Genomic DNA, 22,665 nt, shown 5'->3' with positions numbered 1-22,665 from the left:
AGTTGTCTTCACGTATTTTACATGTTCAATATTTAAATTTGCCTACTTTTTGCATGTATGACACAAGGAACTAAAATTTAACGTTGCATTACATATCACAAAAGCCTTTTGAACCAAAACAGCACAATAGATGCTGGAATGTAGAGTTACGGGAGAAAAAAAATGGTGATTTGGGGGCCAAAGGTGAGGAAAATTGAGAAACACCAGTGTAAGGGAATCCTAAACCAGGTTATTTTAAGGAGGAGATTTAAATATTCACAAGTCAAGAGCCAACAGGTCTGTGCACATTCAGTAACGGGAAAACCTTTAGTGAAATCAAGTACAAACAAAACTCCACCTTCACCTGAAATCCAACCTAAACACCCCTACTATTCCAGTCTCTTCTGAGTAGCAACCACAAAGTGTGTGGTGAGGTTCATGATGTGGACAAGTGTTCAAAGGTGCTAGGTAACATCCTCTGTGCTGTGGTTGACATTGCAAAGTGATGCTCTTGGTAGCCAAAGAAGGCTGCATTAAAGATGGAAAGAAAAAACCCAAACAAATGTTTCTGCATTGAAAACATTTATTTTACAACAGTGGTTTCAGATAATTTAGCAATCTTTATTTTAGTTTATACTGAGACATACATTACACAAATTACCATGCTAAAACATAAAATAATTCCTTCTGCTTTAACCGTATGTATGTATGTACAGGAGCTCAGTAGTATCGAGTGTTACAATCCACAAAGTTCAGACAGCCACATTTACTTACATACAATTCAAAGTATGGTCCTTTAGTTACATAACAAAATATATATATGTCTATACATATATAATTGCTTTTCAGATGCTTTAATCCTTTGTTTTTACAACTGCTAACATTTTTTAAACAAGGGCTTTTCCCTCACCCCACCAGAGCTGAAAAACAGTGCAAATGTGAAATGCATTCTCTCATTACATCTTCAGCTCCCACAGGCTTCAGAAGAGGCTGATATGACAAACCCATAGTGAATTGCTTATCTCAGGTCCTTGCTCACATGCAAAACAAATATAAACCTTGTTGGATGTCAGTGACCAGGCAAACCAGTAGCCTCTCCTCTCCTACCTCAAAAAGGAGAAGAAGGAGGGGATGTGGCAGAATGAATGGAATGACAGCAATTGGCTTAAGTGGCACACATGCACCAAAAAAGGAAACCTCAACAGCAAAAGTTTTCTGAACTGGGCAAATGTCAAGGTCCATCTATTGTGACAGACACATATGTCAGTTCAAACATTTAAGTAGCAAAAGGAACCCCTCCTTGATCCCTATAGATTTTCACATTTGTGCTGATTGCCATTAGCAAATAGAAAAACCAAATGTGATTTGTGCATGTACTTTGTGTTCATGCTAAGCAACACCTTCAGGGACATGGGGCCCAAGAAGGACCACCTGGCATTCTCTAACCAAGATGACTAGAAGTAATTTGGTGGTAGTAATATGAACACTGGCCACAATCTGTGTGGCTTTCAAGTCACCACTAGTTTTACCTCACAATTCATAATGAATTCCATGCCACCCTTCTGAAGTCAGTCTGTCTGTAAGCAACAAAAAATGGGATTCCTCAACCAGACAGTGCAAAGGCATCTTATTATTCAAGATACAGCCAGTCATTCTAGCAAGGAGGGAAGACTTTGTGGACACACAGAAGCTGAGAGGATTTTTACCCCCCTTACATATGGCATGACATTCTTACTCAAATACTTTACCTAATTCTATTTATACAACAGGATCTGTTCATTTTTTTCCTTCACCTGTCATTCACTCACAGATCTATTTCTTTTTCCTGCAGCTGAAAGGAGAAGTTCTGATTCTGGGCACACAAAACTAACTTCTTCACTTGTCTGGCTGAGAGTTCATAAGAGCAGTGCTGGGAAGCAAATTTCGTGTTTTACCACCAAAGAAAGACAGCAGCAGTACCAGGTGCACACACGTTGTATAAATATATACATATGTGCATACACACACACACACACAATATTGCAATCCCATACTTACAGCACAAGGTTTGGACCTCCTTGATTTGCAAACTACATTGAATCCCACACTGCACAGGGTACAGTGTAGCTAAAACCAGCACAGGAATCAGGAACTATCAATGTTTTTTGTTACACCTCCAGTCACACAGTCTCCTGGGACAGGATCAAAGGGCAGTTGACAGGGTTCAAATAAGTCAAGTCTTTTGGAAACCCATGCTGCACACAAAATATAATCAGCAATCATCCACAAACAACAACAAGGAAACATTCTTTGTTGGTTGTGAAAATGTAGTAGGGAAGAAGACAGCCATTAATTCTTGAGCAATCTATTCGGGTTACAGCTGAATGTAACCTACCAATACCCAGCATTTCCCTCGAGGAATAAACAGAATGGTGCATGGAATATTGGCATTTTTCTTCCAAATGAAAATGTGTCTTCCCGAATTATGGAGTTTGGCATGGCGGGCAAGAGACAAACAGTTGCCCTGATGTAGCTTAGCCTTTGAGGAAAGCACCTTCTTGGAATGAAACAGGGACTTCAGGCTTGTAGTCTCTCATTTAGATAACAGTGAAGTCTCCAAATGCAGTATGTGAAACAGACTATCAGTTCTCATAGGACTTGAACACTGACAAGATTTCCTGTCTTTTCCCTTCCCAATATAGCCAACAAAATTAAACTTTCCAAGCTATCAGTGGTATTTCTTTTAAGGTGTATAAGCAGTTCAGTGGTACACTACAAACTAGAAGGCCCCCTCTATGGAAGGGAGCAGTGGCGTTCAAATGGTTATGCATGTTCAATTCATACTAACCTCACACTATAAACATCTGTACAGGAGCTGGGTTTCAGTGCTCCAGTCCAAGGATTAATGCAGGCTGAACAGCACCCAGAGGGGTCAGTAAGATGGAGGAACTGCAAAGCGGCAGAAGCCTATCAATCTACCTAGCCAGGATCCTGTGTAAAAGCCAAGCCAATATCCAGTTGCACTAGGCAGGGAAAACTGCAGCACGAACACATTTCCTAAATTATTTGGAAATGTCGAGAACACTGAAGGGGATCAGACAGATTTTAAGGGCACAGGGCACCTCTTTCAGGGCCGGTGTACACTACCAATACTCAAAGTCTAGCCCTGTAAAAGCACACACAGGTCCCACCACACTACATAAAATGACCCTAGTAAAAAAAAAATGGATCAGGAACAAACTTCAATCAGCTCCCTAACTTAGTTATATCTGTAGTGTAAACTGGCTCTGACAGAATGGGTTTTAAAAATTGTTGTCCCTCTACCACAACATTGTTGAAAGACTTAGTACCTTGTTCTAGTACCACATTAACATCTTCTTTCTGAACAGGTTCTGCACATATAAATCTCAAAAAGCATCATACATTTTAAACACTGAGCACTAATATCTAAAGCAGTTTAAAAATGTTACAAATCTAAAAATAAGACTGAAGATATGGCTCTAAAATGTTACTGCATGGAATTAGCAGAAATCTACATATCAAATGCCATTAAGACGTTTACATAAACAAATTTAAATACAGATAAATAGTTAACTTCCTACATACATTACCAATGAAATTAAACTGGCATTTAACAGGCACAGTGCCCCTTCATTCACTTAAAGTGAAGATTTTGACTCATCATTTGTTGCTCTAGATGAAGTTTGGGGATTTCCACATCCAGAGGAAGAATGGGGTACAGTAAATCCATCACCAGCTACTTCAATGGCAGTTCTGCCGTTATGAAAAACTGATGGTATGTAAGTATTCGCTGATACTGAAGAGCTGCTTTGTTTACATATCCTCTCTAGGAGTCACAACAAAACTTGGAAGTAAAGTCAGTGGTCCTTAATATCACTCATTAGGGTACTCCCCAGACTGGGCTGTCTCAAAAATCCCACCTCCTAGATACCAAGCGGTTATGTTTCTATCTACTAAGGGAGCTAGTGCTCTGAATAGATTTTATGAGCTGGATGGGAACGACTAAATAACCGAAACAAAGACCTCAGGAAACAGAGAAACTTTCTCTTATAGTGTAACTTTTAAAAAAACCTTAAGTTTAAGTCTCTGGCAATACACTTAACACAGAACAAAGCTGCTTAGGTTAAGTGTTTTGGAAAGAAACATTCTGCATCTAAGCCAGTAACAATGGCCTTTAAGTTGACTTCCTTTTTTATTTCCCAGGCTTTGGTGCCTGTTCTAGCCTTCAAGTGAAGCTGCTATTCCAATTCTGGTAAGTATAATGCAGTCATCCCATAAAGTTTGGAAATGTTTGCTGCTGCTTAGCATGTAAGATTTTAGCTAAGGAACCACTATTTACATTTTGTACTCCCTGGGTGTGTGTACAAACTTTGGCCATTTTGCAATTATAAAAGTGCAAGCAGTAGTTTTAGACTTGTGGTGTTTATGTATAATGTATATGTCAATTAAAAATAAATGTGGCAAGTTATTTATTGGCAGGGCCCTTTTTTAAATAAAAAACAAAGATGAAAAGGAGAATGGATAACTTTCAAGTCTTCTGGATACATAATGCAGTTTAACATCCTTTTCTGAAATAACAAACTACATTTAAAATAACCACGTGTTTCATATAAAAACTGAGCAGTCAGGGAAAAAAGGGATGACACTCCTGCAACAAATCTTACGTTGAAAAGATTTAAGATGTTAAAAAGTAAGGGAGGGAGTGCACTATGTCCTGAGATCAGAGTTCTGGTGTTTCCCTTACAACATAAGCACATACAATGATGCATGGTCTGCTAATTTACTGTAGATGGATGTGGACACATCAACTGTTGAAAGGAAACTACCACTTTCTGAATTTGGGTCTTGCTAGGTAATTAGAAAGGAGGAAATTATGGACTTATGTAGTGGATAATCAAGTATATATAAATGTGTTACAAGTCTGAATCTTGGGTTTTTTTTCCTCCCCTAACACCATTGTGGTGCACTTTTAAATGTACCCTTTCATGGCTCTTTTTCCAAACAGTGCAGAACATGAACTGAGGTGTCATCTTTAACTTCGATTTTCTGATCTTCCTCAATTTCAGTTTTAAGGTTAGTTCGTATTTAAAAGTACACAGGGCTCCTACACTGTGACATTGTTTACAAAGAATGCAGCAAGTGACTTCAGTGGAGTTTGAAGCTAGAGTTAAGAAGCCTCGTCCTGCATTTAATTCTTACATTGCACATGGAAACATCCTGATGATGTTTACTGACGCAAATGAAGTGCTACGGAAACTAAGAAATAGCATCTGTAATTTCAAAACTAACTAAAGATCAAAACTAACTTGGATCCCTGATACAAGGAGTCACAACTTCTTCACAATAAAGTGACAATTCAAATGAACTGATGTTTTGCATCAGTTGTTCTAGACCAGAGGAAGGAAGAATATTCTGCAGTGTAATTAATATATGCGGAAAGAGTCTCTCCCTCATTTTACCAGCCCCTTTTGTCAGCTATGCAGATAAATGTATAGTTAACGTCTACCCAGTAGCATTCACTGAGATGTTCAGACCACAAAAGCAGCTTTGGCCAGTAAGCTTTTAGGGAATTAAGTTTGCATATATATCCTAATGTACTCCAGAGTAGAACATAACATTAAGTACAGGTTTAGGTAGAGTCTATACAAGGCCACTGGGACCCTAGTTTTGATCTGGAAACTTAATTTATTCCCCATCCAAAGCAGTTAAATAAAGTCTTTACTTAAGCAAGGATCTAAGATCAGTTTGTGACTGATCTCTTGAAACAGCAACACAGGCCTTTTCCTGATACTAAGTACTGAAACAAAGAGCAGAGCAGTAAATCACTGGTAGCCCAAGATATGCTGGTAATAGTGTCCAAGTAACTTCAAGTTTGTAGGATTACCAACTTTACTCAAATGCTACAGGGGGAAATGGCTCATAAATGTCTATGGTAGCTAAAATCTGTTTAGTTAAGTAGAATGACAGATTCCCTTTTGATACCACACCAGGATCCAACATAGTCAAAAGCACACTTTTGCTTGCATCAGACTTCCATGCATGCAATTGTGTTCATGAACCAGCAGTTATTAGGGGGGAAAAGTCTGCTTTTAGAACAACCTGATTCAGCATGGAGAGTTGAAATCTTTTTTGGCTAATATGTTTGGCAGGATTTCAAGCCAGAGGTTTTAATTAATCTTTCACTATGTGCAAGGTTATAGTGAAGGATATTCACATGGACATTTCTGCACATCTTTACAAGGCACAAGCTACAGCCTTCAATAACAAAGAAACTATGCAAGGTTAGCCCAATTGTAGTGCTTTCCCTGCTATGGCAAGAGACCTTAGTTCAGTTCCTGGGCTCTTCTTCTTTAGGCTGGCAGGGAGACTTGAGCAGTGCTAAGCACTTTCTCCAAAGTGACCCCTCTGCCTTGTGAAAGAGCAGAATGGAAGAGTCCCAAAGGGAATGTTGGCTGGAAGGATGTCAGTCACTTTGTAGGGCCTGAAAAAGTGTGTGGTGGGGGCATGTGATGTGAAGAAACAGATGCAAAGGGAAGAGAGGAGAAGTGATATAGACATAAAAGATCAAAGCAGAAGAGGCATAACTAACTACCGAAAGCTCCCTGTGTATAAGTTTACTAGTTGTTCCCCTAAATCCTTATTCAACATTTTCTAAAGAGAAATCTGTTAAAATCAAAATATATCAGCTGCAAAGTAAATGCTTCTGTGACAGCTGAGCAAACCTAAAATTCACAAATTAAACTACAGTTTTAAACATTATTCAGACATGATTTGATTTCAAGATAGCACAGGAAACTGTTTAATAGTTTCCACAATAATTTATGTGAAGAAAAATAAAATGTGTAAACAAACAAATCTAAACAGAATACTGTGTGCAAACTATTATTTGAGATAAACACAAAGTGAGGTGTTTTGTTCTTAAATAGCCATTTACATATTCCAAAAAGTTGTTCATGACAAAGTTAAAGGGACATGGTCAGCTTAAAAGCATTTTTTTAAAAAAGTGTTCCTAACGGTCTTACTAATAGCATTTTAGATTATTAAAAGAGCATTTTAAAAATCTAATTTGCTTTCCACCATTGCTGCTATTTGTTTACTTTGTGTTTCCTTCACTTGGATAATGAAAACGGACTAATCAGTTTCACTTTAAGATTCTCATGCACTAACAAGAGGCTGAAATAAATACTGCAGGGGAATGCTTAAACTCAGACAAACAGCTTCAGCTTGAAATAAAAAAAGTCCCTAAAAATAATTCTAACATTTGGTTTTTGTCACAACCTACATTTTGGGCCTATACTATCAGAGAATTCCCATTATGCATAAGGAGCTGTCCATCAATTTAATGTCTGAAGAGTAAAAATCATAAATAAGGGAAGCATGTCCAGGGCAGTTTTATTTAGGCTGAAAACCGGCATTAAAGAATTCCTGCCCTATCATGTTGGTGTTTTTTCAGTTCTTTGCATTGTAAACTTGCTTAGATAGAGGTGCAGGGAGAGACAGGAAGGGCTAGAAACAAAAATCTTAAGATCTTTGTGGCACTCATAAAAATGATGAGCTCTATGGTCTTCACAGTTCAACTGTATGGAAGCAGAGCAGCTTGTGACTGATTTTACTCACTTTTAAAAAGATCTTGTTTTAGGCTGGTATCACTGCTTAAAATGCAGAATGTCTCCATCATACTCTTATTGTGAAAACTCCTCAATACATAACACAAACAGACATTTAACATAACTCCATACATGCTATAAAAAAGGAAAAAACAAACAAATAAGACCATAGCTAAACTGCTTTAAATACTGCATGCTACAGCACTTCATGTATCATCAAGATACGACACTGAAGGTGACAAAAGGCTGAAGGGATTACAAAATATTCTCAGCAGGTTGGAGGCTGCCTTCTTACTCTGGCAAAACTTTTTTTCCTCCCCATTCACTATTTCTAATGTTCATGATTCTAGTGTTGAGTTGGCCATGTATTTATTTATCCATTCTAAATCAGTGTTTCCTTAACTTAGTTAAATCCATCAGTGTGGTAGCTGGGGTGAGAGTCGGTTGTGAGCTGGGTCGTCTCTGAGGCTGATGCTGGTTGTATCACAATAGGTGTGTCTGTGGCCTCTGAAAAGAAGTGAAAGCAATGTTTTATTGCACTGGGGAAAATAGTTTCCATTAATTTTTGGCAAGCAGCAGGCAATCACACTTCTCAGCAACAGTATCAACAGTACACTTCCACACCCTCTCTTCTGAAGCACTATCTTAATTCATTATTTTCAGTTGGAGTTCAAATCAAATGAGAACACCTGCATGCTAGGTACTTTATTTGAAGTAATGGTGTTTTAATTTACCTATCAAGAGCCATGCATGCATAGAGCAGCCATTACTGATTTCCCTCTTAAAAGCATTAATTCCAGACTAAGTGAACTAAATCATAATACCCAACTCAGGCTATTTCCTTTTAACTCAAAATCATTTTCTTGCCTCAAAGAAATAAGTTTACATAGCACCATGCACTGATCAGCTAAAGACTGAAAGATAATATTTTCACTCATTAACAGCTGCTAGGGTCTCTGGCCCATCCCTGGAAGATAAGCAACCAGGTACTTTCTGTTCCCCTCTCTGGGCCTAGAGCTGATATCTGTGGGAACTGGGTAGAAGAGTCTAAGCCTAGTGAGGAGAGGAGGCTGCAAAGCAGCAGAAAAGGTGGAGTGAGGTAGATCATCCGCCCCATAGCTCCATGGTAGTTGGAGTCTAGAGGAGCTAGGAGCCTCAGCAATTCAACAGAGGATGTTAAAGCTGCTCCTTCATTTGCTCACTCTGTCCATAATTCAAGAAGAAAGCGGTACACAGCCCAGCAGCTGAGGCATCAGTAAAAAAACATGAACAGAACGCAAGGTTTGCACGGATATAAACAATTTTAAAATGAAAGCTCAGATTTTGTGTTGACTGATCATATTGGACATGCTTATATGGGGAAGAATCCTTCTTCCCACATGCCTGAGGCGGTTTGCACAGCTGCTGTGACATTTAACTTAATGTGCTTTCCGTGTAAAGGGCCACTACACATAAGCACAAGAATCTGTCTGGTTTATTACTTCAGCTACCCCATCTCCAATGACCTATTCCTCACCTGCTGTTAATGAAACTTACCCCTTTCGTCCGACTGTAACTGTGCCTCCAAGTCCTCTGGAGAGACATAGTATTCCTGCTCGCTGCCTTCAGGAGGTTTAGGTTTACACTTTCCACAGCAACAGTTACAGCAGCAACACAGACAGCAACAGCAGTAGCAGCCTGTGATGAGCCCACAGAACACAAACAGGGCCTGCAGAAAGGAGAGGAACAGAAAGAATGTACACAACACATAAGCTGCATCTTCTAACAAAGTGGATAGCTCCTGTTACCTAACCTAGAGCTCTAACTACAGAAGAGGTCAGTTTAAATGGGTTAATTATATAAACAGAGATCCAGCTGCTTTGGACATCAGGCTCGTCACTGGAACAGAATCAAACAAATACGAATATGCAGTATTTTATTTCCTAATTAAGAAAATAGTCATTAACATTCTAGTCCAGTGTGAACACTGGGCTGCTGAGAAGGACTGGATACACAGGAAGAGGAACCTGAGGAGAAGCACTCTAGAGGCAAAGCAAATTAAAGGAATCTTCTCCTCTCCACCCCCTCCCCAAAGAGGGCCTAGGGTCAGGATACAAAGGGACAAAGCAACACTACTTAAAGATAAGACTCGTACATTATTCACAGCAGAATACTGCATCCTGAAAAAAAAATTCCTGAAATTGGAGTATAATGAACTACTGTTTCAGCTGCATCCTAAAGTGTAGATAAGGCTAAGAACCACTCATGAAATACTAATAGGAGTTCGTCTTGTCTTGCCCCTCTCCAGGTGCCTGTGGTGTTCATAGTGGCACCCACTGATGGTAAAATGCAACTCTTTTTGCATTGCGAACCGAGAGGGTTCTTTTATTTCAGCCAATTATCCAGTCACCGATCCATCAGTGATACAACTATTTTCTCACCCCAAAGGAGTCAGGAGATGAAGGTGCTGGCAACTACGCAGGAAAACATACCCAATGCCTGAATCATCAAGACTGGAAAACAATCTTAATCAACCACGTAGAATGGTAAGTAATGTCACTGTACTAAAGCACAGTGAGCTAGAAGAGTTCAGATTCCTACTAAGAATCAAGTGGCTCCTAAGAAATATAATTAATCATGATATATTTGCATATGACAAACATTATCATCCGCCCTCCAAAAAAAGAGAATGATTTATAGATTATATATAACTCACATCTCATATTTTCTTTTAAATGCTCTAAATTCCTGAGTAGTAAAGATCTCACAATTGCATTTCAGGGTTTGCATGCATCTGAGTGCAGCAATATAAACATGAATCAAGTAAAATACAATGATTCTTGGAAACTGGCAATGTTTATTGCCAGAAACTCTCCACATAAGATTTATTACATCTCCTCTTCAATGTGCATATAAGACTATTAAGAGTTCAGGAGGACACGAGCTACAGTGTTACTGACTACAACAATATTCAGCTCTGTTTCCATCACTTCAGAACTGGCTGGGTGCAGCAGAATAAATAAATAATCCATTGTCTATGAAATTGAAAAGTGGATTAGAGCAAACTGGCTGAAGAAATGGTGGGTGTTGAGGGAGAAGATGGGAATACTTAGTGAGCTTGCCTGTTTAAGGGAGTGTGTTTCTGATTTGTGGCTCAAGTTTGCAATCTTGGAATTTACTAGGTCCAGGGATATTTTTGTAAAGTCTAGTAGCAGCTGTTGCTTAAAAAAACAAAAACAAAAAAATAAACAAAAAAACACCACCCACAACCAAACATCGCTTCTATCTGCATCTCACTATGATGCAGAACTGGCTACTGTTATTTGTGCCTGTGTCACTTAAGACAGATTACTGTGATAGGCCTACCTGCAGTAGCACACTGAGACGCTGTGGAAGATCAAGATAGTGCAGAATGCTGTCGCCTAGCTGTTGAGCAGCACTCAGGAAGTGCACACCACCAATATGCAGACAGATACTGATGAACAATACATTTCTGGGCAGTTATCTAAGTGCCTGTTTTAGTCTATTAAACCTTAAAATGTTTCGGAACCTGGTTGCTTAAAGGACCCCCTCTCTTTCCTTGACCACGTTGTCACAGTTAAGATCAATGCAGATGCCTAAACTAGAGACCTCAACACAAATGGAAGGGCATTCTCCATGGTCTACGAGAGCTCAGATATGTTAATCTTCCTGGGCACACTGCTTATTTTATTTTCTCTTAATCACTTAGGGAGGTTGAGGGTTTACAGGCAAAGGAAACTGGAGGGTGACTGAGGTGTGATTCTATTAAATGACTAGCTATGGTGTGCAGTTCTTTGTGGGAGAGTCTATTAATTGGGAATTTGTAACTGGAAAATTGATGGATAAAAAGTATTGCATAAAAACAGATTTTCTAATGGTGTTTTAAATGTTGGGATCTGTCTAAAGTTCTGGATAGGTGCCAGATATATCAAATAAATGAAATAAAATACCACGAATATCCAATTACCAATATTGGTACAGTACCCATTGAATGGCTAAGCATCTGTTCAGAATAAATGCAAAAAAAAATCTTTATTTCATTTACCTTTGCCCACCAGCTGGATAGGACGAAGTATGTGTTCACATTCTCCTCTCCAAACTGCTCTGCTACGTACAGGCCCAAAGAGCCATACTTATCATATATGTTTCGTTTTGTGGCATCAGTCAATATTGCATGTGCATTGTTGATCTCTTTAAATTTATCTGCAGCCTCTGGATTATCTGGGTTCTTATCAGGATGATATTTCAATGCAAGTTTCCTGTGGAGTGGGGGAAAAAATTCTCAGGTGCTTTTTTGCAATTCATCCTACTACAAGAGGTAGATTGACCTGTCCATCTTTCCTCCCATCAAATCTGACAGGCTCTCCAGTCTCAGGAAAGAGTATTTACAGAATTATGATTTACTTCACTTCTACCTTTCCATTGCCCCACTGAGTCTCCTTTAGATGGTAACAAAACTGTAATCTTTCTACATGGTCTATACCACTAGCCTAGTGGAGCTCACAGGATGAATTTCAGATTGAGACTTCAGTACAAAGACAGAGGAAGCTTTCTTTTCTGCTCATCTGATCTAGCAATTTGTACTGTTAAGTTCTCAGTAGCAATGCTCCAAATGAAAGGGGGCATACATAACAGAATAGAATGCGCAACAAATCTAAGACAGGGTTCTGAAGGCCACATCTGAGAATGCTGCCACATCTAACCTGCAACGTCTAGCAAACTAAAAATAGAACTGACAATTATTTGGGATCAGTGCTCAAATCACTGTGCAGAAACAGCCTATTGTTCAATTCAAGATGTCCTTGTGGTGGAATTAACTTTCACAGTTAACAGATATCAGAAAATTATAGACTCCATTAAGTTTTCAGCAACATGGCTTCAACGGATCTGGAAGTGTATATAGCCTGTTGAAGTCACTGAATTCAGGAACAAAAGGTTCTTTTGATCTTTGGGTTCTGTTTAAATTTGAAAGTTCAGACACTCAGAAGAGAATAAAAAGAATCTCTGAAGAAAAACCGGTAAAATAACCTATTAATAGACATGAAAAGAGAAACCAATCGTCCATACTTTATTTGGGCCATTGTAATTCTGTGGTACAAAATTAGGGTAATGCCACCAAACTACACTTCAAAAAGAAAAGGAGGACTTGTGGCACTTTAGAGACTAACAAATTTATTTGAGCATAAGCTTTCGTGAGAAAAAAGGGACAAAAATAAAAGGAAAACTATTTTCTCTCAAGAGCACTCACAAGCCAAGATTACTACTGACCCCTAGTGTAATGTTCAAACCACTGCCATTTGTTAACTATAACCATACTGAACTGTAGCACAATATTTATGAGTAGCAATTAAATACAAGAACAGTATTGTGATTTTTTTCTCCCCAAAAAAATAAGATTAAAAAAATTGGACAATGCAAAGCAGTTTCAGGTTTTTTTTGTTTTTTAAGGTTAAAAGTCAAATCTGGATTTTAAAAAATTAGTATTTAAAGTTTAATGTGAAAAAATGTTAACTGATTTTCACTGATACTGATAATACATTGCTGACACAAGTATTGTGTAAATATAAGTATTATATTTAGTAATATAATAATATGAGGAGTATTGATAAATATAAGCACAGACTACATAACACACTGAACGTGACATTCGGACTATCTGAAACGGTTAGTAAACATGCTCTGTGAAGTGTCAGGGACCAGACATTTGAACCTTTACCTGTATGACTTTTTTATATCATCGGAAGTGGCATTCTTATCCAGTCCTAGGACATGGTACAATGATTCTCCGGAGGTAGACAGCGAACGTTGCCTCTGGTCTGCCATGTTGAACTAACCTGAGTGGAAGAAACCCCCCATGCATTAGGGCAAAGCTATTGAAAATCCCATCTAAAACAAAGATACTTATAACCAAACAAAGTCCAGACCTCTGACTTTGTTCAATGATCAACCGCCAACTCCACTAGAGTTTTTATATGAACTTTTATCTTTCCTTTAAAAAAATTATAAGTGGGCTTTGAAGAGATGCTAAAAGTTCCAAACAAAGCTATTTACCTTGCTTTCTTAGATCTTCCAGCTTTGCATTGTCAGGGGAAAACAACAAACTATCAGGATAAATCTAGGCAAATCAAAACCACTACACATTTCTGGAACTGGGAAAAATTAGAAGCTGGGGCTCAACATAAACATTATGATAGAACATAGACTCAGACTCTACTTAAACACATTCATTTATAATCCAGGTAATGAAATGGAAAAGTCAGATGCTACAGAACCATGAAACGAGTTGAGGTAAACAGCTGATGTGCATAAATTAAACGTTCATAAAACTACCTCATTAACTTCCTCCAAATCTCTCCTTAAACACTCTCCTTTTCCACAATGCCTACAAAAAAACTTGACAACAATTAGGCTGCTTGTGTGCTGAGACCATCTTTTTGTTCTGGGTTTGTTCAGTTCCTAGCATAATGGAGTCATGGTCCACGACTAGGGTTCCTAGGTGTTGACAGTACAAATAATAAATTACTTGTCTTGGTTAAATGAACTTTAAAGACTCAGGAAAGGTGTCAGATAGACAGCTTGAACAGAGGAATTCCTCTGGTCACCCACAGCATGCACGGTGTAGTGTAAGCTTCACCACATCATTCCAACAACGTATGTCAATCCTCACCCTGATTACACACACAAACACACACACAATCTCTCTCTCTCTCTCTCTCACTAACTATAGTATATATATGGCTGAGAGCAATTCAATCTCTTCCCTGCTCACTAAATCCCTGGCCTCTCCACTGAGATCACCAACAAGGCTTGCAGTTGTGATAGTGGTTTAGCCAAAAAACCAACACCACTTTTGCTCAGGTTAGCAAACAGCCATTAGACAGTAATTTTCCACCACTACCAAATCTGGGCTGTATTCAATAGGTGATCTAGAAACAAAAGGTTCTGTACCTCATTACCAGCTCTCTCAGCCATCCAGTTCACCACATAGTATTTAACTGAGAAGTATTGTACTGAAGGTTTCTTCTGACTTTTAAAACTAAATTCTAAAGTCAGATGTTTAATTAATCATAATCAAAATACCGTAACAGATTTTGGGAAAAAACAAGTTGGAGTGCAAAGTTCAAGAGAGACCTTTTGTTTAAACAGTTACGTTATTCAAATCTGAACGCAGCATAACTACTTTATGACACCGACCATTTCAAATCTGCTTACTATTGGATTAGGAATTTCAAATGCTTAGATATACAATTACCATTAGAAAAAAGTGACTATCCAAAAGATCTGCTCCATTCATGTATTGACTTATGACTGCTTACTTCACTGGCAAATAGAACAACTCCAAAATTTTCCTTTCCTCTAATGGGGAAGTCCACAGACCTCTTACAGTGGTTTCCTATTGCAGAATCAGATCCATCAGGACAAGATGGGAGTGGCTATCCCCTTGCAGGCTCCATCAGTTCAAGATGCTTTTACAGCTGTTGCTCATGTATTAAATTCTCAAAGGATTAGCAGCTTACTGAAACACCAGAAACTTAATATTAAAATTTCTTACAGCAGAACAAGTATTAATTCTGGCCTAACGCATGGCAACTGAGAGCAAAAGGAAATTAGTCTCCTGGAAATGAAAAATGCTTGTCACGGGCAAGACAAGTCTGCAGAACTTCCCACTAGAACAAAAGAAACTTTCAGTAAGTTAAAATACATTTTCCTATTCTTCTGTACAAGGGAGGTCTACAGATCCCATAGAGGTGGTACATCCAATATCAGCAAATAGCCAAGGATCGTATAGTATAATTAAGAATATGCAATTGAGTAAGACTCCCTCCCGTCTGGTCATTGTGGTACCATGGCATGCAGAACCACTTGATCGAAAGCCACACGAGGCTTGCACATCCAGCTTGTAAAACTTTGTAAAGAGGGGTACCGACAACCAAGTGACTGTTTCCCCTCTTTGTAGGATGCATATGACCTTTCAGCCCCGGAAGTAGCCATTACTGAGAGAATAAGCATGGACATTTGCGGGAGCAGGAAGGCTTCTGGCCTTGTAAGCTTCTGCTATGCACCATTTTAGTCACTGGGGATATAAGAAAGCAGCCAAGGTATCAATTCACTGATGAATAGTATAAAACAAAAAGCAACAGTAGTATTCTGAAAAGGCTAGTGCATTCAAATTAGATCTGCAGTGGTCTCCTGACAACCAGTGTATGCCATAATTTTTAATAGTGTGACTTGGATGCTGACAGAAAGATGAAAGGACCTGCGCCTATGGAATACCAAATTTACTGTGGGAATGAAAACGGCATTAGTTCTTAAAACAACTTTGTCCTCCTGAAAAGTGCAGTACTGTGGTTCAGCTGATAAAGCTTCTAGTTCTGAAACTCTTCTTGCTGAAGCAGTGGCAACTGGAAAAAACATTTTTTGTGGAAACAGATATTTGGGACAGAGGTTCAAGTGGTTTATTTAGGGTATTTAACACTAAATTTAGATGCCAAGGAGTCTGCTCCAAAAAGTCTTCCAATGTCCTGGTGGGACACCATCTTGCATTTGTCAGTAAAATGCTGGAAATTACAGCCATTGAAATTTTTGTTTGAGGTTTAAGCCCAATATGTCCTATTTTTCAATCCTTTCCTGGAAGCTAAAATGCTCTTCTGAGATCCTCGGACTATCCTTGTTTTAGCTGCCTGCAACTGAAGATCCTTCCTGAGTGGGAAAAGTAGCAGATATTAAGATGCCATCTCAATTACATCTGAAAACCAGTGAGGGGCTTATTTACCAATGAGAGGCCACTCGAATTACTCTGCCCTTTCCTTTCTCCTTTGAATTGCCTCGAAGAGTACTGCAAACAGGGGAAAGTATACAGCAATCCTTCTGGCCATGGACAAGAACGCATATATGTGGCTATGGGGTTAGCGGTCCCTTCACCTAGAGAAGAAATGGGAAATCTTCATGTTGAATATGGAAGCAAAGAGGTTGAGTGATAGGTGACCTAGGGCTCTGATTATTGAGTCAAAGACCTCCAGATGAAAACGCCACTGCCCTGGTCCTATCCTATCTGCTCAGCCAATCCACTTAAGAAAATAGAGAAGGAGTTGTTTGCTAGTACTTACAATGCATGTCACACTTATATAAACCTGCAATGGATAAACAGTAAATATCTTCTTTCAGTTATTACACTGAATATGCAAATGCTAGTTTTAAATATTACAGTCTTCCCATCTCTTACCTCCCTTGGAAAAAAATTAACATTCACTTATTTCACGCGCTTTGTAAATTTTTAGTAATAGCATTGGAGCTACTCACTGGGAAAGAGACTGCCCTTCTTCAAGTGGTATTGCTAATGCTATTTCAGATTGGGAAAGTTGCATAGGAGAAGTCAGGTGATCAGAGGCTGATATAGAAATGAGATAAACAGAGGTGCTGCAGTTCCAACTGACTAAGCTCTTTGCAACCCGAGGATACCACTAACCACCAGATGACTCATTTAAGTAAAGAAATAGAAATTAGTCCAACTGAGGTTCCCCCCACTTCACACCCCCTTGCCCCCAAATACTTCATGTACATTAACAGGCCATGATATAGTTGCGGTTGAGTTTTTTTGTTTTTTTACTATTTCCTTTGAAGGATTTTGGAAAGGAGTGGGGAGGAGAGAAAGAAGAGAGACTGCCTGACCATTTAGGTAGGAGGCAGTCTCCCCTTTAAGGGTTTACATTAAAGGGCCAAACCATGTAATATATCTTCTAGTTGAATAAAAATATTTGAACTTGAATTAACCTCTCAGTACACATACAAATATGAAAAACCCCAATGGAATTCTACCCTGTGGCAAAACATTGACAAATACGTCATGACCTTAACATTAGGAGATGAGCATTTGCCATCTTTTAGCTGCAGCCCTGGAACAAGGATGAGCATAGAAAGGAGACTTATTTTTGGATTATCTAGTTACAACTAACCCACACCAGATTAAATAGGCCTTTGAAATGAGTATTTAAAGCCTCACACCCTCTTCTAGTTAAACCCTTTACCTTCTACAGTGAAAGGAGTAATTTCAGCTCATAGAAGACAATCTAAAACAAATACCCTTTGAAAGGTTGCAGCTTTCATCACTTGGTTTTCATGGTCAATTCCACAGAAAGGACTGGATGGATTTCCGTCCCAGAGGCAAAATCATCAAGCCTGCCACCACAGCAGAGGATCTCTTAGTACCCTCAAATCATGTTCTATTCCACTCCAGAGCATTGTGTCTCTCAGCTGAAGCATCCAACAGAGAGAACACAAACACTTGAGACAGCAGAATTAAAACAAAAGCACAAGAATTCTGCAAATTCCTTTCTCTGCATACAAACCATCAAAAGTTAAGATATGAGGAGAACAAAAATAAGGGACAATGAACAATCATCCTGGTTTTAAGTAGCAGTGAGAAAGGAACCCAATGCTCAGGTGGATAGTTTCAGGGGGATAGCTCAGGTGGACAGACGCAGGGTACTGTAATAGCTAGTTAAGATAACCACAATTAAATTTCAGTTTCGCTGTTTAATTCAGGAGTGGACAAACTTTTTGGCTTGAGGGCCACATCAGGGAATAGAAATTGTATGGCGGGCCATGAATGCTTACAAAATTGGGGTTGGGGTGCGGGGGGGTGGGTGCGGGCTCGGAGGTGGGGCTGCGGATGAGATGTTTGGGGTGCAAGAGAGTGCTCTGTGCTGGGATTGAGGAGTTTGGACAGCGGGAGGGGGATCAGAGATGGGGCAGGGGGTTGGGGCGTGGGGAGAGACTCAGAGGCGCAGGTTCTGAGCAGCGCTTACCTCAAGCGGCTCCCGGAAGCAGTGGCCTATCCCTTCTCCGGCTCCTACACGTGGAGCAGCCCCTGATCCTGCTAGAGCGCTGGAGTGGGGCCATGCGGCTGCTTCTGGGAGCCGCATGGTGCGGCCCCTGACCCAGCTGGAGCGCCGGAGCAGGGAAAAGCCTCAGACCCTGCTCCCCAGTGGGAGCTTGCAGGCCGACTTAAAATGGCTCATGGGCTGCATTCGGCCCGCGGGATGTAATCTGCCCATCCCTGGTTTAATTAGTATCAGTGGTCATTAATGTTTTAGATATGTTTCTTAAAGACTGTTGAGGCAATTAGTCTTGATCAAAAGGTCTCTAAAAAGCTGCTTCTGAACACTCATTGAGTTCTTATTTCAGCCTCACTAATCTAGTTTACAAATTTCTGTTAGTCTACTTCAATACAACTTCTTTTCCGCTCCATGATTACAATTATGAGTTACAGATGAAGAAACAGAAATGTCCACTTTCAATGTGTCTCCTGTATGCATTAGTAGGAAAATGTACATGATATGCTGGTAGTAAAGATTTACTTCTGATCTAGACATTTCACATTGGAAAGAGACTGAAGACATAAAAGAATTTTAAAAATGGTGTGAACAGAGCAGACATTTTAATTTTGAAATACTTCCTCCACAGGCAAAAATTTAAAAACTTTTTCCTCTCCAAACTCAGCGACCCCCAAGAAGTACTTTGAAGCCAAAAATTATGGTCTGCTTCCTTCTTGGGCTAGATATCATGGCACAGCAAACAAAAAAGCCTCACACACAGCAAATGCTAAAATATTTAGGGTTCTCCCCTTGCTGCATACATAACTACTATTGAGATTAACAAGAGTCATGCATGAGTATCGATGGGGAAATGGCAGCACAGCTCCAATCGTAAATCTGAAACAGCTGCATTAGAGTCCCTCCTATAAACTGTTGTGTACAGCAAATCTGAAATTCCGTACCGTTGAACAAAGACAGAAGGACGAAGTCATATTATTACTTTACAAGTGTATATTAGGAATGTAAATAAGCCACTTTTTGGGTATTCACCAGACACCAAATACTAGCTGCCATTGTACTGATCAGGCAGTACAAATACAGCCAGTCTTGTGTCGCTTAGCAGTAACTCTTGCTAATTTGCGTCACAAAACACTAGATCAACTGCTACAAATATATAGGTATGCTGAAGCATGGGAATAATTGACTGACTGGCAGGGACAGAAGAACTCTCCCTGATTTCTTGACAGGCAATTTCAACGCTACCTGACTGCAGCATGGACTCTGCCAAAAATAGATATAAATGCCATTCTCCCTCTCTTCTTAATTCTTTAAATATCCTTTAGGTTCTCACTATGGTAATTTAGCTGTTCCCCTGCCACAGATGCTGGGTCCAGAGAAACTGAAATAAGAATGAGTATTTCTCTACACAACTGAGGAGACCTCTCAAGAAAAGACCTCCCACAACATCACTGCGACAGGAAGCCTGAGAACAGGATCAAAGACTTAATGTTTTCAAGATGTTATTTGTTGTAAGTCACCAATAAGTTTTAAAGAAGTTATTTACTTCATTGTTTCCTGGGTACTTTTTTGGCAGTCCCTTTGAATTAACTGAGATAACATTGGAATTCTTTTAAGTGTTATTCAGACAAACGCTTCACATAAGAAAACAAAAAGTTAGATGTTAAAAATATGTTACAGTTTTGCACTTTGATATCTACATATGCTATTTTTATGAAAAATCAAAGGGAAAGATTATGGGAAAAAAACACAGATCATGTTAAGAATCTCGCTGTTCTACAATAAGCATCCCTTATAGTTTTCTGAAAGATGAAAAATATACAAAATAAACAATGCTATATATTTTGTTGACAGTTTGATAGATTATTATTTACAAACTGATAAGATTTATGTGAAAATTTAATCCAATTCCAGTATTAGTTACATCCTTCCTTATCTAACTACTTTTCCAGTAAGAATTCAAATGCCATTCACAAGCATAATTAAAGCACATATGTAACCTGAACCAATCTGTCAGTCAATGACCACAAGCCATTTGGGGTTTTAGACCCTGCCTGGTTATGTCAGTGTCAAGGGTTAACTACTGGTGTCCATTTGGTCTTTCAAACTTGCCCTACACCTCATTACACTATTTTCAGGGCAATTTCTCTGTGTTGATCCTCTCTACTAAACCAGCAAACGTGACTTTTAATTTCCTTTACTCTAATTATTAGCAGCTTTAAGAAATTAACAAATGTATTGATTTCTAGCTTCCTTGATAGACAATATTTAATGAGTAAAACACATCCATTCCTAAAATATTTTGTTTAAGAAACTGGGATGCAAGAGATAAACACACAGAAGAGTGAAATGTGGGTGCAGGGAAGGAGAGAACCCTTAATTTTCTGAAAAAGGGTAGTGGTAAATCATCAAAGGTCTCAAATGTGTGAGGAAAATTATGAAATGCTTGAGCATAAAGTACAGCAGATTTGTGTATTTGGGCATTATCTTAAGCTGAGTGAAAGGTATGAGAAATTTTCAGGAAGAGTATGCTATATGGCATGCTCAAACATACCACAGACCTTTGGTGCAGCTGCTCCCCATCTGTAGGCACTAGCCAACCTGGCTGTAGCCTACCCTGCCCCCCCAGCACACTGCAACCAGAGATATAATTGCAGCTCATTTAGGTATACCCAGGTCAGCTTTAATCTAGCTAGTGAAGCTAAAAATAGCAGTGAAGATGCAGCCATGGCAGAGGCTATATAAGCCCACTTGACACACACGCGCCCCCCCCCCCCCCGTATGTACTCACGTTCCTCACTCATGCTGCTGCATCTTCTTGCTATTTTTAGCCACATTCGCTAGGTGAAAGCTAGCGCAGATATGCCTACACAAACTGCAGTCACACCAATTGCAATGTAGACCTATCCTAAGAATGGTCCTACTGCCAAGGTCAGCCTGCTGGTCCTGAATCTATCAATCTGGTAGCTAGCTAATCACACTGACCAGTACCCCATTGACCGTAAGGGATTCTCCTGCCCTTTTCACCTAAGGACAAACACCTTCTCCTTGCACCTGTCCTACAAGTTCCCCTTATGTCTAGTTACTTCTGTAGTGTAATCATCAGTGAGCACTTTCACCTTAAGTGAAACTTCTTTACTACCTCTCACTGTTTCAATACCTATTTTACAAACTTTCCCCCAGAGATCTGTGGGATTTATATCTGAGTGTCTCAGGAAGGTTTGGCCTATTAAAATTTTAAACACTAATTTAGCTCTTGAAGGAAACTGTCTATCAAGTAGGTTTTTGCCTTTACTGACAATCTAAAGATGATGAATACATGTGGCACTTTAAAACAAAACAAAACAAAAACAAAAACAAAAAAAAACCCCACTATGACTCATCGGGCAAGGAGAGAGAGTTAATAAAGTTGAAACAAATCTGAATCCAGCCTATGCGTGTTCATTTATAGCCTTGCCTCAAGAATAAAGAAAAATATTGGTGTAGAAATAGAATGATAATTTATCATCTTTAAAAGTTTGGCGTTGAAAATGATTAAAGCATCTGAAAATTAACAAAGTTCAGAGCCTGGAACGAATGACTGCTATTTGAATTTATTTTTCAAAATTGAAATGCAATTAACATGCAGGCCTATAAATGAGGTATTAATAAAGTCAGCGATAAAGTGTAACCTGATTACTGTAATTACAAAATTACTTACTAGTTACAAGTAACAGGTTCTTTATTCAGATGGCTACTTGGAGTTAATTAAGAAGATGAGACTGGTGAAACACAGAAACTTTATAAACTTCAATTAAACAGAGACAAGTATAACTGAAATCATAATCAATACACATCAGTATAAAAAATAAGTTAAGTCAAGCGGTTTCCTGCAGTTTGAACTTTTTATTTGCAGCCTAACGGTGGTCAAAGACTTTTGCAGGCATCACAGCAAGAGTTTTACTTTTTAAAGGCTGAAGACCCAAGTATAGGTTACAATACACTGTAAAACTGAATGCACCAGGATATTGTCTATTCTACAGAATCTGCTCTTTCAAGTATTCTGATTAACAATATTAAGAGATGCTGTGTACCTTTAAAAAAAGTGTGGCATACCCACACACTCACCCGCCATCTGCTACATATTCTAATCAGACAGGATTCCCTGAAGAGGTTTCGCTCAGAAGGTTATGAAGACAGGTAATCCCCTGGATTAAACACCATCACTTTTAACCATCTGCACACCAAGTACCAAGAACATCATCATC

General features: G+C 39.0%; 1 protein-coding gene across 5 annotated transcripts in view; it reads right to left on the bottom strand.

Moving 5' to 3' along the window:
* Nucleotides 1-544: 544 nt before the first annotated feature.
* Nucleotides 545-22,665, bottom strand: part of DNAJC5 (DnaJ heat shock protein family (Hsp40) member C5) — a 62,640-nt gene continuing 40,519 nt past the window's right edge. For all 5 annotated transcript variants that reach the window (XM_073308940.2, XM_073308936.1, XM_073308938.1 and 2 more), the window contains 4 exons: nt 13,303-13,420; nt 11,632-11,845; nt 9,123-9,294; nt 545-8,093 (listed from right to left, as the gene is read on the bottom strand). In XM_073308940.2, the coding sequence (XP_073165041.1) occupies nt 7,990-8,093; nt 9,123-9,294; nt 11,632-11,845; nt 13,303-13,409 (597 nt within the window). In that variant the 5' untranslated portion in view covers nt 13,410-13,420 and the 3' untranslated portion in view covers nt 545-7,989. The remainder of the gene's footprint in view (nt 8,094-9,122; nt 9,295-11,631; nt 11,846-13,302; nt 13,421-22,665) is intronic.

This window comes from Lepidochelys kempii, chromosome 13 (genome assembly GCF_965140285.1).
Source record: "Lepidochelys kempii isolate rLepKem1 chromosome 13, rLepKem1.hap1, whole genome shotgun sequence".
In the NCBI taxonomy this organism is placed as follows: domain Eukaryota; kingdom Metazoa; phylum Chordata; order Testudines; family Cheloniidae; genus Lepidochelys; species Lepidochelys kempii.
The sequence above is the reverse complement of the archived record's forward strand: the minus strand, read 5'-3'. Positions and strand labels throughout refer to the sequence as shown.